This window comes from Vigna angularis, chromosome 7 (genome assembly GCF_016808095.1).
Source record: "Vigna angularis cultivar LongXiaoDou No.4 chromosome 7, ASM1680809v1, whole genome shotgun sequence".
In the NCBI taxonomy this organism is placed as follows: domain Eukaryota; kingdom Viridiplantae; phylum Streptophyta; class Magnoliopsida; order Fabales; family Fabaceae; genus Vigna; species Vigna angularis.
Window position 1 is genome coordinate 27,176,326 of NC_068976.1, and position 19,771 is coordinate 27,196,096.

The window sequence follows — 19,771 nt, forward strand, 5'->3', positions numbered from 1 at the left end:
TACTTTATTTTATGTTATTTTCTTTCATTTTTATTTTTAATTTATATCATAATTTTACCTTCTTATTTATTTATTTATTTATTTTATTATTATTATTATTATATATATATATATATATATGTGTGTGTATATATATATATATATATATATTAGTTATTTAATTTTATTTGAAAACGAAAAAAAAATAATAATAATAAAAAAAAAAAAAAAAGAAGCTGTCAGCACCTAATTTCGTCCGGATTAATTTTAATAGATTTATTTTATTTTCATTTTACTTTATTTTATGTTATTTTCTTTCATTTTTATTTTTAATTTATATCATAATTTTACCTTCTTATTTATTTATTTATTTATTTTATTATTATTATTATTATTATTATTATTATTATTATTATTATTATTATATATATGTGTGTGTGTATATATATATATTAGTTATTTAATTTTATTTGAAAACGAAAAAAAAGAAGAAAAAGGAAAAAAAAAAGAAAAAACAAGGTCAACCCCTTCCTTTATCATAAAACAGCAGTATGCATTCAGAAAAAGCAAGGAAGCAGCGTTTGACAGAAAGCAATGCTTAAAATGGGCGTTCACAATGGCAGTAGCAAAAGGCAGACCCCTCTTCCTATAATTCTCTACTGAGGACTAGAAATATACATCAAAAAGAGAAGGTTTTTTTTTTCTGAAAGCGAGCTTCTGCCAGATACAGTGAACATGAAGAAAAGAAAAAAACAAAAGGGAAATCCCACGCCAGAAGATATCCCAGAGCGCGCAGGATGCAGGGCAGAGAGGAGTTTGGGGGTTTGGCTTTTGAAAAAAGTTTTCATCATAGTCATTAAGGGGGGATCACAGGGGGGAGGGGGAAATCATCAGGATTTTAGAGAGAGAACTCACCATAAGAGATTGGGGGACTTACTCTCATCAGGAGGCACCACTCTTAGTAGAAGAGGAGACCCATCCGAACGAATTCACCTTCAACATTCTTACGCTGGGAAGAGGGTGAGACGGCCAAAGAGAAAGTCACTTGAAGAGGACAGAGAGAACTAGAACCAAAAGAACGATTTTCGTTTGAAGCTGCGAAGGTAAGTTTCTCTGTCTGAGCTCTTGGCTTTGCCTTATGTAAATGCATGCCCTCTGTAGTGTCTCTGGATACGAACGAATGATGTTGGGTATGAATGAATGATAGTGTCTATTGGATATGTATGAATGAAGGACGTTTAGTTAGTCGTTTGCTTCTTTACTAATCAAAACTGCACCCCATATGTGTTTTTGACAAAATTTATCAAATACAAATGACAATAGAAGATGAGTATACACTCCCCCAACGTCTGAGACTTTACTCTCTTTCATTTGCACCTAGAAAACACTAAAAAGACAGAAACAGCACTCAGAAAACACGAAATACGAAAGCAGTATCATTTCTCCTTTCATAGCAGTTCTCATAAAAACACAAAGTAGAAGTAATTTTGTTCTTCCCAGCAAAACATCCATAATGAAGCAGTAATTTTGTTCTCACCCTCTTCCCAGCGTAAGAATGTTGAAGGTGAATTCGTTCAGATGGGTCTCCTCTTCTACTAAGAGTGGTGCCTCCTGATGAGAGTAAGTCCCCCAATCTCTTATGGTGAGTTCTCTCTCTAAAATCCTGATGATTTCCCCCTCCCCCTGTGATCCCCCCTTAATGACTATGATGAAAACTTTTTTCAAAAGCCAAACCCCCAAACTCCTCTCTGCCCTGCATCCTGCGCGCTCTGGGATATCTTCTGGCGTGGGATTTCCCTTTTGTTTTTTTCTTTTCTTCATGTTCACTGTATCTGGCAGAAGCTCGCTTTCAGAAAAAAAAAACCTTCTCTTTTTGATGTATATTTCTAGTCCTCAGTAGAGAATTATAGGAAGAGGGGTCTGCCTTTTGCTACTGCCATTGTGAACGCCCATTTTAAGCATTGCTTTCTGTCAAACGCTGCTTCCTTGCTTTTTCTGAATGCATACTGCTGTTTTATGATAAAGGAAGGGGTTGACCTTGTTTTTTCTTTTTTTTTTCCTTTTTCTTCTTTTTTTTCGTTTTCAAATAAAATTAAATAACTAATATATATATACACACACATATATATATATATATATATATATATATATATATATATATAATAATAATAATAATAATAATAATAATAAAATAAATAAATAAATAAATAAGAAGGTAAAATTATGATATAAATTAAAAATAAAAATGAAAGAAAATAACATAAAATAAAGTAAAATGAAAATAAAATAAATCTATTAAAATTAATCCGGACGAAATTAGGTGCTGACAGCTGCCCCTCTTTACTTAGATATTACTGGATAATATGAAAATTTGATATTTTCATATTATTGGAGTAAAAGCTAAGTAAAGAAAAAAAACACTAATTTCGTTCGGATTTCAAAATTAACAAAAACAACCATATAGATGAGTGAATGAGGTGTAACAACCTCGTGGAGGGTGTAACAACCCTATGGATGAATGAATGAGGTGTAATAACCTCGTGGAGGGTGTAACAACCCTATGGATGAATGAATGAGGTGTAATAACCTCGTGGAGGGTGTAACAACCCTATGGATAATGAAATGAGGTGTAATAACCTCGTGGAGGGTGTAACAACCCTATGGATAATGAAATGAGGTGTAACAACCTCGTGGAGGGTGTAACAACCCTGTGGATGAATGAAATGAGGTGTAATAACCTCGTGGAGGGTGTAACAATCCTATGGATAATGAAATGAGGTGTAACAACCTCGTGGAGGGTGTAACAACCCTATGGATGAATGAAATAAGGTGTAATAACCTCGTGGAGGGTGTAACAACCCTATGGATGAATGAATGAGGTGTAATAACCTCGTGGAGGGTGTAACAACCCTATGGATAATGAAATGAGGTGTAACAACCTCGTGGAGGGTGTAACAACCCTATGGATGAACGAAATGAGGTGTAATAACCTCGTGGAGGGTGTAACAACCCTATGGATGAATGAATGAGGTGTAATAACCTCGTGGAGGGTGTAACAACCCTATGGATAATGAAATGAGGTGTAACAACCTCGTGGAGGGTGTAACAACCCTATGGATGAACGAAATGAGGTGTAATAACCTCGTGGAGGGTGTAACAACCCTATGGATGAATGAATGAGGTGTAATAACCTCGGGGAGGGTGTAACAACCCTATGGATGAATGAGTGATCATAGGTTCGACGATTGTCCTACAGAGGAGCGCCGTCGTAGAAGGAAAACTTGTATTCAAATTTTTGAAACATTGGTAGACACTGAGCCGAACATTGAAGAGACTTAGAAGCAAAGGTTGTGTTAAACTTTTCACTACTTCTCTTTCTCCTTAAGGATTTTTCAAACGTTTTTCCTTGCTTCTCATGAAATGTATGATGTAATGTCACGAGGGTGCATGAGTGTATAAACACATGAGACCTTTATTTCGTTCTTTTCTCTTGCTCTCCTCTTTCTTTTCTTTCTTTCCGTTTTTTTCATTATTTGTTATTATTTTTTTTTTTGAAAATTCCATGTTTGGAACCCGTTGTCAATATTGTCATCAAACTCGATGTACATTCAAAATGCATTCATTGAAAATAATGTCGAGAAATGGTGAGCCCTTTGATGAAAAGGAAAAGAGTGTAACTATTAGTTCAAATTCTCTTTATCGCTTTTTGCAATCCAAACTAGCTTGAACCCGAGAAAGTGTGAGAAATGGTTATGAAAAGTGGATGGCTGAATGACGGTTTGTGAATGATGGTTTTGTGGATGATGGTTTTGTGGATGTCGTTAATATTTCAACAATCAAGGCTTACAAGCCTGCCCCAACTTTGCTGTGCACAGTAAGTGTGATTTGGAGAGGTGGACAAGTCTGGGTAGGGAGGAATGCCCTAGTTTGACGATTCTCTCTTGACGGGAAGACTTCACATTATATTTTTTTATTTTTCCTTTATGCTGCTTTTCTCTTCTTCTAGTGATCGTGTCATTCACCACATCATTTCGTTCCAGAGTTAAGTTCATGAGGAAAATCAGGACAAACATTCTTAAGTCGGCGTGGACTTTAATTGGCTTGTACCGTGGCTAAAGGTCAAAGGGTTTTGAAAGAAACGGATAATGAAGGCCCAAATAAGTGTTTGACGGTCGAATTGTCTTAACAAGAATCATCTGCAATGTGTCGAGTCAACTGTCTCTAGGAGTTTGGAACTTCGGACGTCCTTTTATTTTTCATCATTTTTGTTTTGTTTTTTGTTTTTATTGTTTGTTTTTTTTTCTTCTTCTTTTTTCTTGGCCTTTTTTTTTCATTTGTCTCGTTGCCTCTACTATGACCCTTTTTGAAACTTTTTTTTTTCATTTCTCTTTTTCCACAAATCTTCTCCTTGACTTGGATGCCCTTGACGTTCCTTTGGACTGACGTCGATATGTTAATGATTCTTGTTGAGGGTGATGAAGAAAAACAATTATAACTTACGGCTCAAAGGGGGTGCAACTTGATAAATTTCTTTTATCACTTGAGTGAAGAAAAAATGGCCACACGTCATTCTGAAGCTTACTTGCCTTACTTCCCCCAACCTTAAACCTGAAGTGAAACTCTGCAGCGATTGACAAATCAACTTAATTTTCTTTTTCTTCTTCTTCTTTTTTTTTTTTTTACCCAATCAGCGGATCATTGGGTATGCGTATCATGATGAAAACTGCCCCAGTATTATATTCATGACAATCCTCTATTTTAAAGGGGAACGAGAAAGCTAGGGGTTCAAGTAGTATGAATGCAAATGCTTCAGTAGGAAGAGAACACTAGTTACTATGAATCAGGAAAAGACTCAACACTAGCATTTTTCAAAACTTTGTTTGCTTTTGCTTTTCGAAAGTACTATGCCCTCGGCAGACTTTATTGACAACGAATCCAACATGTGTCTCTTTTTTTTTATTATTTATTTATTTTTTTATTTTTTATTTTTATTTTATTTATTATTATTTTTTTTGCACGACATCCCTCAGGAACGAGTTTGTGCTCGATGGATATACCCGTGATGCTTTAATTATTATCACTTTCCTTTTTCCTTACTTTACTTTAAAACCCAGTGCGACATGAATCGTGTCGAACGTAAAAGTTGAATAGTGGATAAAACCGTATGGTATTTATTGAATGAAGTAACACAAAATACAACATAATTCAAAAACAGTGTTAATATCCCTTAATGGCATCTCCTATCGCGGAATCATCATGCGTAAAACTTTTTTACTGCATCAGAATTAACCGGTAAAGGTAACTCCTCTCCATCCATCCTTGTGAGGATTAGTGCCCCTCCAGAGAATGCCCTTTTTACTACAAATGGTCCTTCATAATTTGGGGTCCACTTGCCTCTGTGATCCTTTTGTATAGGAAAAATCTTCTTTAATACCAGTTCGCCTTCGTGGAACTCCCTTGGGCGCACCTTTTTGTCGAAAGCCTTTTTCATTCTTCTTTGGTACAATTGTCCGTGGCACACCGCTGTTAGTCTCTTTTCTTCGATGAGATTAAGCTGGTCGAACCGAGTTTGAACCCACTCAGCTTCCTCCAATTGGGTTTCCATTAAAACTCGTAGAGATGGGATTTCCACCTCAAATGGAAGTACTGCTTCCATGCCATACACAAGCGAGAAAGGTGTTGCCCCAGTTGACGTTCGTACTGATGTACGATATCCATGTAAAGCAAAAGGAAGCATTTCGTGCCAATCTTTATAGGTGACTACCATCTTTTGCACAATTTTCTTGATATTCTTATTAGCAGCCTCTACTGCCCCATTCATCTTTGGACGGTAAGGGGAAGAATTAAGATGATGAATCTTGAACTCCTTACATAACTCCGCCATCATCTGGTTGTTCAGGTTGGTGGCATTATCAGTGATAATCTGGTTAGGTAACCCGTATCTGCAGATCAACTCTCTTTTTATGAATTTGGTCACCACCTTTCTAGTCACATTGGCATAAGAAGCAGCCTCAACCCACTTGGTGAAATAATCGATCGCGACTAGTATGAAACGGTGTCCATTTGACGCTTTTGGCTCTATAGCTCCAATAACATCTATCCCCCACATCGAAAATGGCCACGGCGCAGACAACACGTTCAAGGTCGTGGGCGGCACATTGATATTGTCTGCATACATTTGACATTTCTCGCACTTCCTCACGTGTGTACAACAATCATTTTCCATGGTCAACCAGAAGTAACCAGCTCTCAAGATCTTCCTGGCCATTGAATGCCCGTTCATATGTGTGCCAAAGGTACCTTCGTGCACTTCTTTCAGTATCATCTCGGCTTCCTTTGCATCCATGCATCTGAGGAGAACCATGTCATGATTTCTCTTGTATAAAATATCCCCATTTAAAATAAAGCTGCCAGCCAACCTCCTTAACGACCTTTTATCGTTTTCAGATGCCTTCTCAGGATATTCTCGGGTCTTAAGATAGTGCTTGATATCAAAATACCAAGGTTTACCATCTACCTCCTCTTCGATGAAATGGCAATATGCTGGCTGTGCATGGCTCTTCATTTCAATCATTGGTAATTCCGCATCTTGGTCAACTTCAAACATTGATGACAAAGTAGCCAAAGCGTCTGCTAATTGATTATCTTCTCGCGGTATGTGGTTAAATGTGATGGCGTCGAAATATTCCATTAATCCCCTGATGTAAGCTTGGTAAGGAATTAATTTTGAATCCCTAGTTTCCCACTCTCCCTTTAACTGGTGGACGACTAAGGCTGAATCTCCATATACATCCAGAATTTTCACTTTGGACTCTATTGCCGCCCGAATACCCATAGCGCAGGCCTCATATTCTGCAATGTTATTTGTGCAATTAAAACATAACCTTGCCGTCATAGGTATGTACTGATGCTCTGGAGAGATGAGAACTGCCCCTATGCCATGCCCCATCACATTCGAGGCTCCGTCGAATAACAATACCCACGTTTCTTCGTCTCGGTTTTTTCTGCCTTCTTCAAATAGAGCCATGATATCTTCATCGGGAAATTCGGGTTGCATTGGTTGATAATCGCCGATGGGCTGGTGAGCCAGGTACTCTGCTAACGCACTACCCTTGACGGATTTCTGAGTAACATACACGATGTCATATTCTGACAATAGCATCTGCCACCGAGCTATCCTTCCAGTAAGAGCAGGCTTTTCAAAAATGAACTTGATAGGGTCCACCTTGGATATCAACCAGGTTGAGTGACTCAGCATGTATTGCCTTAAGCGATGGGCAGCCCACGCCAATGCACAACAAGTTCGTTCTAACGACGAATATCTTTGTTCGCAGTCTGTGAATTTCTTGCTCAAGTAGTATATGGCGTGCTCTTTCTTCCCAGCTTCATCGTGTTGACCCAACACACAACCCATTGACTTATCCAACACAGTCAAATACAAAATAAGTGGTCTTCCTGGCTCAGGTGGACGTAATACGGGAGGGTCTTGCAGGTATCGTTTGATTTTTTCAAAAGCGGCTTGACAGTCCTCGTTCCAAACTACAGCTTGATCCTTTCGTAACAACTTGAACATTGGTTCACACGTAGCGGTTAATTGGGAGATGAATCTAGCAATGTAGTTCAGTCTGCCCAAAAACCCTCGAACCTCCTTTTCTGTTCTAGGCGCAGGCATTTCTATTATCGCTCGCGCCTTATCAGGATCCACTTCTATCCCCTTTTGGCTAACCACAAAACCCAACAATTTCCCAGATTTCACTCCGAACGTGCATTTGGCGGGGTTTAACCTGAGTTTATACTTTCTCAATCTCTCAAATAATTTCTTCAAGTTGAGAACGTGCTCTTCTTCCGATTCAGACTTTGCAATCATGTCATCCACGTAAACTTCGATTTCCTTGTGCATCATGTCATGAAAAAGTGTCACCATCGCCCTTTGATATGTTGCCCCGGCATTCTTGAGCCCAAAGGACATCACCTTATAACAAAAAGTTCCCCACAGCGTGATAAAAGTTGTCTTTTCCATATCTTCTGGCGCCATTTTGATCTGATTATATCCTGAGAAACCATCCATGAATGAAAATAGCGAAAACTTGGCTGTATTATCGACTAGAGTGTCGATGTGCGGTAGTGGGAAATTGTCCTTTGGACTTGCACGATTCAAATCACAGTAGTCAACGCACATTCGAACTTTACCATCTTTCTTGGGTACTGGTACGATATTCGCCACCCATTGCGGGTATTTCGCCACAGCCAAAAATCCTGCATCAAATTGTTTCTGCACCTCTTCCTTGATTTTCAAAGACATCTCAGGCTTCATTCTCCTTAGTTTCTGTTTGACCGGGAGGCATTCCGGCTTAAGAGGGAGTTTATGCTGCACGATATCGGTATCCAAACCCGGCATATCATTGTACGACCAAGCAAACACGTCCTTAAATTCCTTCAATAGGACACGCAACCTTTCTCTTACTTCCTCTTTCATGGTTGTGCCGATCTTGACTTCTTTTATCTCGTCTTTCTCACCCAAGTTGAGTATTTCGACATCTTCCTGATAGGGTTTTATTTCTTTAGACTCTTGTTCCACTAATCTCATTAGTTCTGGAGAGGGTTCCGAACCATCTTCATAATCATCTTCCGTATCATCGACAGGATACGCCAAATTAGGGATATCAACATTGTTATTTTCAAAACATTCATCGTCATATCTGCATTATTTAAATTTTCGAAAAAAGAATAAATAAACAAGAAAAGCGATGCAGAAGGCTAAATGATGATAGAAACGAGAACAAACACGATTCAAATATCACACCGAAAGTAAAATAAAAGCGTCAACCCGTAAGTCATGAATCCTAAAGCTCCGGGTAAAGCAATAGGATCAATTAATGTATTACATTTCATTTGAATTAAACATCACGGGTAAATCCAAAGTCTCCCAATTGCTGAGCCGCGCGTCTGGAGAGCAAGCCCACACGAAGTTTGAGCTTCCAGATCCACCTTCCTCTCCCACAACCGCTACATGGCTAGTGTTCACCCATCCAGCACTGCGAAAACTCTCCTTGATATCACAAATGCGAATCTTCCTCGCCTTTGGCTCCCGTCTCTCCATCCGAGCCAAACTGCGCTCTCTCCTTTCTTCTATCAGCCTTTTCCTGTCCTCTTTGGTGGGCTTGTACCCGAGGCCATATCTGTTCTTATTCTCAACGACCTCCAGAGGGAAAGCTCGCCCCTGCCCATGCTTGCCTAAACCTTTACCATGCGTACAACCTTCTTTCAGCAAGACTTTGGGCATCAAAATAGAAACGCGCGACAGATGCGGGTTTACTGGGAACGGCTCCACGTAGGCATTTCCTACAATCTCCAAGGATTGGAAAGTTGTCTCGAGAGCTTCCTCAGCTGCCTCTATATAGCGGGCGGAGGATGGCCCACTCACCAGGAGATCCTCCTCTCCAGAAACTATCACCAGCTTATCTCCCATGACATATTTCAGTTTCTGGTGCAGTGTGGAAGGTACAACTCCCGCAGAATGGATCCATGGGCGACCCAATAGACAACTATAGGCTGGGAGGATATCCATGACCTGGAAGGTTATTTGAAAGACGCACGGACCGACTTGGACCGGCAGTTCTACTTCTCCCATCACTTCTCTCTTGCTGCCGTCGAAGGCCCTCACAATCATTGAGCTTGGCCTCATATGTCAGAGCGGCTGCAGCGGAATGGTTAGCGTGGAATAACAAACCAAGAGGGGGGGTGAATTGGTTCTTACTTAAAAACGTGTTCCTTAAAAATTTCTACTCAATTTAAACTTACTTAGCAAATAATAAAACAATTAAATAGAGTAAGGTAGAGAGAAATTTGCACAGATGATTTTATCCTGGTTCGGATCTTACCAATCCTACGTCCAGTCGCTTATCTCAAAACAAGATAAACAATTTCACTATCACAAAACAATTACAAATTATAATTACACAAATACAATTTGTAAAGGTTTAGAAAACACCTCTCTTGATGCCACAAGAGATGAACCAACACTTCCTTTGAGTCTTCACAAAGGATGAAACACTTCCTCCGAATACTTCACGAAGGATGAACTTCCTCTTCCGAACACCTCCTCAGACGCACTAAGGATGAACCGGCTATTTCCTCTGTCACCGTAGCAGCACTTTACCAGCTCCACAGACACGAGTTTCACAAGCCGAACAATAGCTCACAAATCTTAAGAGTTTCAGAGTTTTAGAGCACAAGGGAAGAGATTCTCAAGTTTACTTAAGTTGTCTTGAGAGGAAATGAGAGTCTATTTATAGACTTCTCCAAAAGCTCTTCCATTTTTCGTTTGCAGCCTTTCTGACTGTGTTAATCGATTAGCTACAGTGGTTAATCGATTAACACCCCAACGGATAGTTCAACGTCTCTAAAAACGGCTAGTTTTTCAAACGGTCACTATGTTAATCGATTAACAGCTCTTGTTAATCGATTAACACCCCTTGTTAATCGATTAACACCGAAATGCTGTGCTTCTCCATTCGTCTCTGGAACAATCGATTAACACCCTCTGTTAATCGATTAACGTTAATCGATTAACACCCTCTGTTAATCGATTAACACTGGACAGAATTTTACTTTTGATTTATTTTTACATCACTTTTGAATGCATACATAAAACTACTAATTCTCCTATGTTTTTACAAAAGGTTACAAGTCTTCAAAGATCATTCTTCATGAGTCTTGGTTGTTCTTGACTTGATTTGTACATCATCAAAACTTCATCTTCACATTTTGTTAACAATCTCCCCTTTTTTGATGATGATCAAAACCTTCTTGATTTAAAGCTTTTGGTAATAATCTGTATTTAGAAAACAACTTAAGGAGGAAAAAATTGTTAGTGAACTTAGAAAAAATATTTTAAAAGGCTTTATTTCTCCCCCTTTTTGATCATTATTAAAAAGTGATGTATAAGTGCTCCCCCTTAATATATTAGAAGCTATACTCCCCCTTAATAAAAGCAATGATGCATAGAAATATTAAGATAAGATAACACACATTTTTATTGAATTTAAAGAAGCATACAAGCATACAAGCAAATATAAAGGGCACACACTAATAAAAACATAGAATCATAAAAATGCCTAATCATCATCACTATCTGGGACATATAGTTTTGCGAGTTTGTCATCGTCCCATGCGATGTATGCTTTCTTTTTCTTGAAGAACTTCTTTTCTTTCTTTTCTTCACCCTTCTTTTGATTTGGGCAGTCTGCTTTTAAGTGTCCTTTTTCTCCGCAACCATAGCATCTATAGTTTGAGGAAGATCCTTGATTTTCTCTCTTTTCGTTTCTGAATCTCCCTTTGCCTTTTGATTTCATGAACCTATTGAACCTCTTGATGAGTAAACTCAAATTTTCATCTTCTTCTGAGTCTTCATCTTCCATTTTGCTTTTGTTCTTTTCTACCTCAGATTTGAAGGCTAGAGTCTTTTTCTTAGTTTTTGCTTCTTCTCCATCTAGTCTTCCGAGGTCAAGTTCATGCTCTCTCAACTTTCCAAATAATGCAGCCATTGTCACTGTGTTGAGATTTTGTGACTCAGAAATCGCAGTCACTTTTGGTTGCCAAGACCTGTCTAAAGATTTCAAAATTTTAATATTAAGCTCATCAGTATCGAAAGACTTACCTAATCCAATAAGATGATTTACGATGTTGGTGAAGCGTTTCTGAACATCTACTATTGTTTCCCCTTGCTTCATCCTGAACATTTCGTATTCCTGGATTAATGTATTCTTTCTTGCTCTCTTAACATCATCTGTACCTTCGTGGGTTACTCTAAGTACTTCCCACATTTCTTGTGCAGTTTTACAAATAGAAATCCTGTAAAACTCATCAACAGTTAAAGCAGACGAAATGATATTACGAGCTTTTTCATCATTACCAAATTTTTTCTTATCTTCAGCAGTCCATTGGTCACGGGGCTTTGGTTCCTGCGTATTGTTAATTGGAACAAAAGGACCAGATACAACAGCATCCCAAATATCTATATCAATAGATTCCATAAAAATTTGCATTCTTACCTTCCAGAATGCGTAATTTTCACCTGTGAATAGTGGTGGTCTATTGATAGAAGCACCCTCTGCAAATGTTTGATGCGATCCCGCCATTTGAATGACTATCAAAGCAAGCTCTGATACCAATTGTCAGAGCGGCTGCAGCGGAATGGTTAGCGTGGAATAACAAACCAAGAGGGGGGTGAATTGGTTCTTACTTAAAAACGTGTGCCTTAAAAATTTCTACTCAATTTAAACTTACTTAGCAATTAATAAAACAATTAAATAGAGTAAGGTAGAGAGAAATTTGCACAGATGATTTTATCCTGGTTCGGATCTTACCAATCCTACGTCCAGTCGCTTATCTCAAAACAAGATAAACAATTTCACTATCACAAAACAATTACAAATTATAATTACACAAATACAATTTGTAAAGGTTTAGAAAACACCTCTCTTGATGCCACAAGAGATGAACCAACACTTCCTTTGAGTCTTCACAAAGGATGAAACACTTCCTCCGAATACTTCACGAAGGATGAACTTCCTCTTCCGAACACCTCCTCAGACGCACTAAGGATGAACCGGCTATTTCCTCTGTCACCGTAGCAGCACTTTACCAGCTCCACAGACACGAGTTTCACAAGCCGAACAATAGCTCACAAATCTTAAGAGTTTCAGAGTTTTAGAGCACAAGGGAAGAGATTCTCAAGTTTACTTAAGTTGTCTTGAGAGGAAATGAGAGTCTATTTATAGACTTCTCCAAAAGCTCTTCCATTTTTCGTTTGCAGCCTTTCTGACTGTGTTAATCGATTAGCTACAGTGGTTAATCGATTAACACCCCAACGGATAGTTCAACGTCTCTAAAAACGGCTAGTTTTTCAAACGGTCACTATGTTAATCGATTAACAGCTCTTGTTAATCGATTAACACCCCTTGTTAATCGATTAACACCGAAATGTTGTGCTTCTCCATTCGTCTCTGGAACAATCGATTAACACCCTCTGTTAATCGATTAACGTTAATCGATTAACACCCTCTGTTAATCGATTAACACTGGACAGAATTTTACTTTTGATTTATTTTTACATCACTTTTGAATGCATACATAAAACTACTAATTCTCCTATGTTTTTACAAAAGGTTACAAGTCTTCAAAGATCATTCTTCATGAGTCTTGGTTGTTCTTGACTTGATTTGTACATCATCAAAACTTCATCTTCACATTTTGTTAACAATCTCCCCTTTTTTGATGATGATCAAAACCTTCTTGATTTAAAGCTTTTGGTAATAATCTGTATTTAGAAAACAACTTAAGGAGGAAAAAATTGTTAGTGAACTTAGAAAAAATATTTTAAAAGGCTTTATTTCTCCCCCTTTTTGATCATTATTAAAAAGTGATGTATAAGTGCTCCCCCTTAATATATTAGAAGCTATACTCCCCCTTAATAAAAGCAATGATGCATAGAAATATTAAGATAAGATAACACACATTTTTATTGAATTTAAAGAAGCATACAAGCATACAAGCAAATATAAAGGGCACACACTAATAAAAACATAGAATCATAAAAATGCCTAATCATCATCACTATCTGGGACATATAGTTTTGCGAGTTTGTCATCGTCCCATGCGATGTATGCTTTCTTTTTCTTGAAGAACTTCTTTTCTTTCTTTTCTTCACCCTTCTTTTGATTTGGGCAGTCTGCTTTTAAGTGTCCTTTTTCTCCGCAACCATAGCATCTATAGTTTGAGGAAGATCCTTGATTTTCTCTCTTTTCGTTTCTGAATCTCCCTTTGCCTTTTGATTTCATGAACCTATTGAACCTCTTGATGAGTAAACTCAAATTTTCATCTTCTTCTGAGTCTTCATCTTCCATTTTGCTTTTGTTCTTTTCTACCTCAGATTTGAAGGCTAGAGTCTTTTTCTTAGTTTTTGCTTCTTCTCCATCTAGTCTTCCGAGGTCAAGTTCATGCTCTCTCAACTTTCCAAATAATGCAGCCATTGTCATTGTGTTGAGATTTTGTGACTCAGAAATCGCAGTCACTTTTGGTTGCCAAGACCTGTCTAAAGATTTCAAAATTTTAATATTAAGCTCATCAGTATCGAAAGACTTACCTAATCCAATAAGATGATTTACGATGTTGGTGAAGCGTTTCTGAACATCTACTATTGTTTCCCCTTGCTTCATCCTGAACATTTCGTATTCCTGGATTAATGTATTCTTTCTTGCTCTCTTAACATCATCTGTACCTTCGTGGGTTACTCTAAGTACTTCCCACATTTCTTGTGCAGTTTTACAAATAGAAATCCTGTAAAACTCATCAACAGTTAAAGCAGACGAAATGATATTACGAGCTTTTTCATCATTACCAAATTTTTTCTTATCTTCAGCAGTCCATTGGTCACGGGGCTTTGGTTCCTGCGTATTGTTAATTGGAACAAAAGGACCAGATACAACAGCATCCCAAATATCTATATCAATAGATTCCATAAAAATTTGCATTCTTACCTTCCAGAATGCGTAATTTTCACCTGTGAATAGTGGTGGTCTATTGATAGAAGCACCCTCTGCAAATGTTTGATGCGATCCCGCCATTTGAATGACTATCAAAGCAAGCTCTGATACCAATTGTCAGAGCGGCTGCAGCGGAATGGTTAGCGTGGAATAACAAACCAAGAGGGGGGTGAATTGGTTCTTACTTAAAAACGTGTGCCTTAAAAATTTCTACTCAATTTAAACTTACTTAGCAATTAATAAAACAATTAAATAGAGTAAGGTAGAGAGAAATTTGCACAGATGATTTTATCCTGGTTCGGATCTTACCAATCCTACGTCCAGTCGCTTATCTCAAAACAAGATAAACAATTTCACTATCACAAAACAATTACAAATTATAATTACACAAATACAATTTGTAAAGGTTTAGAAAACACCTCTCTTGATGCCACAAGAGATGAACCAACACTTCCTTTGAGTCTTCACAAAGGATGAAACACTTCCTCCGAATACTTCACGAAGGATGAACTTCCTCTTCCGAACACCTCCTCAGACGCACTAAGGATGAACCGGCTATTTCCTCTGTCACCGTAGCAGCACTTTACCAGCTCCACAGACACGAGTTTCACAAGCCGAACAATAGCTCACAAATCTTAAGAGTTTCAGAGTTTTAGAGCACAAGGGAAGAGATTCTCAAGTTTACTTAAGTTGTCTTGAGAGGAAATGAGAGTCTATTTATAGACTTCTCCAAAAGCTCTTCCATTTTTCGTTTGCAGCCTTTCTGACTGTGTTAATCGATTAGCTACAGTGGTTAATCGATTAACACCCCAACGGATAGTTCAACGTCTCTAAAAACGGCTAGTTTTTCAAACGGTCACTATGTTAATCGATTAACAGCTCTTGTTAATCGATTAACGTTAATCGATTAACACCCCTTGTTAATCGATTAACACCGAAATGCTGTGCTTCTCCATTCGTCTCTGGAACAATCGATTAACACCTTCTGTTAATCGATTAACGTTAATCGATTAACACCCTCTGTTAATCGATTAACACTGGACAGAATTTTACTTTTGATTTATTTTTACATCACTTTTGAATGCATACATAAAACTACTAATTCTCCTATGTTTTTACAAAAGGTTACAAGTCTTCAAAGATCATTCTTCATTAGTCTTGGTTGTTCTTGACTTGATTTGTACATCATCAAAACTTCATCTTCACATTTTGCTAACATCATATGCATCCCATCACAGGGTAGCTTCTCCAATGTGGCCTTTGGCATGACGTTCAAAGAGGAGCCATTGTCCACCAAGACACGCGCTATGACGTGATCCAGGCATTTCACAGAGACGTGAAGAGCCTTGTTATGCCCTCTGCCTTCAGTAGGTATCTCCTCATCAGTAAAGGTGAGGTAATTATTAGCAACGATATTGCCAACAATGCCCTCAAACTTGTTCAGAGAAATACCTTGCTCCACATGGGCCTCACTAAGTATCTTCATTAACAACTTTCTGTGAGATGCGGAGTGCATGAGCAGTTCTAGCAAGGAGATCCGAGCAGGCATGCGGTTTAGCTGTTCCACCACCTTGTACTCGCTCTGTTGTATGAACTTTAAAAACTCGCAAGCCTCTTCTTCGGATATCTCTCTCTTCTCTCCTTCGTCAGGGGTCTCTTTTTCTTGTACACCCTTCCCTTTCAAGAACTCCTTAGCTTTTGCGGCCATTGTTGCTTCCTTATTGTTGGCTCCCTCTCTTGTCAGCTCTGGTGGTGTAAAGATTCGACCACTTCTCGTCATTCCCCCGATGCCTGATATGTTTTCAATGGCCGGGTCTGCACCCTTTCCTTCTCCTAACGCAAATGCCCCATATCTCCAAGGGACAGCTTTCTCATTTTTGTAAGGAAAGGGGGATGGGACACAGATAACCACAGACGGTTTTTCTTCAGTCATCGGTGCAGGAGTGGTTCTAGTGAAACGGATCACCAACGGTTCTGGTAGAGTTATGTTAGATTCCCCACCAGTTTGTGCAAACACCTCTTCCCTTTCATCCTCGCGACATACTTGCATCAAACTTCTGTCAAGCAGGTCTTGTAGAATATCTTCTAATTCAACACACTCTTCAATAGAGTGCCCAGCATCTGGATGAAGTGCACATGATGTACCCATATCATAATCACCTTTTATTAGGCCTACTTTCAACAACGTCTTGAAAATAAACCTCCTAGAACTCTGGATTTCACTCACATCCCTTATCAACTCATGTTTTTCGGCCTCGATGGCGTTCGTCAGGTACTTCCATGTCCGGACAATGGGTTATCTTCAATGTTAGGCTTATCTTCTTGAAACTTTAGCCACCCAGAGTCGATTAGGGCCTATACCTTATACTTGAAAGCCACACACCGCTCAATTGAGTGATCAATGCCTCCTCCATGGTAATTACACTTGGCATCTGCATCATAACCCCTTGGGTATGGAGGCTGCACAGGCTTCATCGGGCAAATGGCAACCAAACCCTTTTTTACGAGTTGAGGCAACAACTCCGTGTAAGTCATAGGGATGGGGGTGAAATTAACAAATTGATTCCTTCTCGGGTTGGTGTTTTGACCCGCATTGATATTTGGACCCGCGTTTGCCCCGGCCCTCCACGCTTCAGTTGGGACTCGCGGTGGTTGATAATACCCTTGTTGTTGTTGTGGCCTAGTTTGATGATCGAACGAGGTGTTAGCTGCATAGGGGGGTTGGCCTAAGTATGGTCGATAACTATGAGTGGGAGCCTGACCTCTCCACGCAGGCATTATCGAGGCTGCGTGCACCTCCCCTTCCTTCTTCTTCCCCGGATTGAAACCGGGTTTTTTGTAGTTTGTAGCTGCGGGCGGGCCATACACAATTTTCCCGTTTTTCAGCCCAATTTCTATCCTTTCGCCAATTATGATGACATCCGCGAAATTGACGGACACATTCCCCACCATATGTTCATAAAACGGCGGCTGAAGAGTATTTACAAACATTGCCACCATCTCTCTGTCAAACAAAGGTGGCTCAACTTGCGCGGCCAATTCTCTCCACCGTTGGGCATATTCCTTGAAAGTTTCATTGTCTCTCTTCCCCATATTTTGCAACTGCAGACGGTCCGGTGCAACATGCGTGTTGTATACGTATTGTTTCACAAAAGCGTCAGCTAGATCCGCCCAACAACGAATTCTAGAGGGCTCTAAATGGGTATACCAGTTTAACGCCACCCCAGCCAAACTGTCTTGGAAAATGTGGATGAGTAGCGGGTCATCATAGGCGTACGCAGCCATCTTTCTACAATACATAGTCAGATGGCTTTTAGGGCATGTACTACCCTTGTACTTCTCAAACTTCGGCGCCTTGAACTTATGCGGTATTTTCACACCAGGGGCCAAGCTTAGTCTTGCAACATCTCCAAAGCCGTAGCTTTCCACCCATTCAATGGCCCTCAATCTTTCCTCAAGAATCTCCAGCCTGCCTTTAGCTCCTTCAAGGTCACTGGTTCCCCCATGCACTGCGGTTTGCGATGCGGCCCTAGCTGAAGATTCATGATTAGCGACCACGTACGGCATTGCAGTTACTCGTGTTCCTTCAACTGTGTTTGTTTCGTTCACCCGTGCACTCACCATGGGAGCTGACACGGAGACGGGTCCCTGAGTGCCGATTGGCGGTACATTGACAGTTGTGGGAAAGGAGAAAGATGCATGCTCTGTTTCTAAGTACTCTCCTACGGGAGGAGTGTAACCTGGGGGTAACCCATATGGCGGGAAAGGTATCGATTGACTGGCGATGTTCAACAACGGGGGATAAAAATGGGCATTTCCTCCGATCTGTGCAGACGAAGACTCTGCAGTAGTCTTCAAGGATTCAAGGGCAGCCAAGATCTGGCCAACCTGGTCTTTCAACTGGCTAACTTCGGCTTTGATGGATTCTTGCGACTCCTCCCAGCTTTCCATGATCCTTGAATTGGCTCGAGTCCTGTAGGGATGTCGCGGAAAATTGGCCATTGTTTTCCTCACTTGTACTGTTTTATTATTTGATTAACTTTAAATTAGATGAGAACGAAATAAAGAAAACATGATGCATGTTGGTAAAAGGTGGGAATCACAAGATCACGATGACATTACTGATGGAAATCAATACAAGTTGATACCAGACAAACATTCCATATCTTTCATTAAAATACCCAGTTCAATACATCGCATAAAGAAAACGAGACACAAGGATCTCAAAATACATCACGCTCGAGCTCGAGCGATAAAGGATTTCATCTCGCCTACCAACCATTTACAATGATTAATAAAAAGTTTTATCCCTTCCGGCGGGCTATAAAAATGAATACTCGCTTCGGCGTCCAACACCATCTTGGGGATGTCTTCAATTGCTTCGTTTGCCAAGGCTGCCAATTGGGAGAAACTTTCCTTCCAATGTCTCACAACCACTTCTTGCTCGGCGATGTGATCCTCCATTCGCTTTACCAAAGCCTGATGCCTTTCTTCGAACTCCGTCAACCTCCACCTTTCCTCTTGCTCCTCAATGTACTCCTCCATTTGTTTTATCATGGTTCGATGCTCTTCTTCTGCTTCTGCTAGCTTCCAACGCTCCTGGCTCATATCTGACTCAAAAGACACGGCCATTTCTTTCATCTCATGCCCCGCTTTTTCTACCTGAACCTGCGCTTCTCTCAGTCTTTTCAGGGCCTCTCGCTTATCTCTTTTGGCTTCTTCGTAGAGGTGCTTCCACTGTTTTCCCTCTTCTAACGCCGCATTCTTCTCCTTCACTCTCATGGCGAGCTCCTTGCTTGCAGCTGCAAGATCTTGTTTCAGTCGGAATGTATAATCTCTTTCGGCTTTCTGACTTCTGACAATTTCTTCATAGGCCTGTGCTTTTTCTTCTTTATCATTCCTCATATCAACGAAATCGCTGCGCACAGCTTGTAATTCCTTTCTCAACCTAGCATTCTTCTCCCTCAGTTTTTCCATCTCTATTTTCAACCCCTTAAATACAACATTTATATAACAATTGATATCATAAAAGCATGAAAAACAACCAATAAAAGAGGCAGAACAAATGGCACCCGACAGTATTAGAGGTGCGCCCAACGCTGAACCTCTAGGGGCTTGACACCTAGCGAGCCACACGTCCAACAAGAAAAGAGCCCTTGAACACCTCTAGATGAAAATAAAAATGGCATCCAACAGCATATGGTGGCGTCTAGCGGCACAAAGTCAATGAGCTCACTGATTTGGTT

The 19,771-nt window shown here is 39.6% G+C and overlaps 1 protein-coding gene across 1 annotated transcript; it reads right to left on the reverse strand.

Annotated features, from left to right (window-relative positions):
- Nucleotides 1-5,233: 5,233 nt before the first annotated feature.
- On the reverse strand, nt 5,234-18,527 carry LOC108336620 (uncharacterized). Its single transcript, XM_017573092.2, has 4 exons — nt 16,887-18,527; nt 15,743-16,800; nt 8,865-9,659; nt 5,234-8,678 (listed from the first exon to the last, which is right to left on the reverse strand). Exons 1-4 carry the CDS (start codon nt 18,525-18,527, stop codon nt 5,234-5,236), a joined length of 6,939 nt encoding a protein of 2,312 aa, XP_017428581.2.
- Between the last annotated feature and the right edge of the window lie 1,244 nt (nt 18,528-19,771).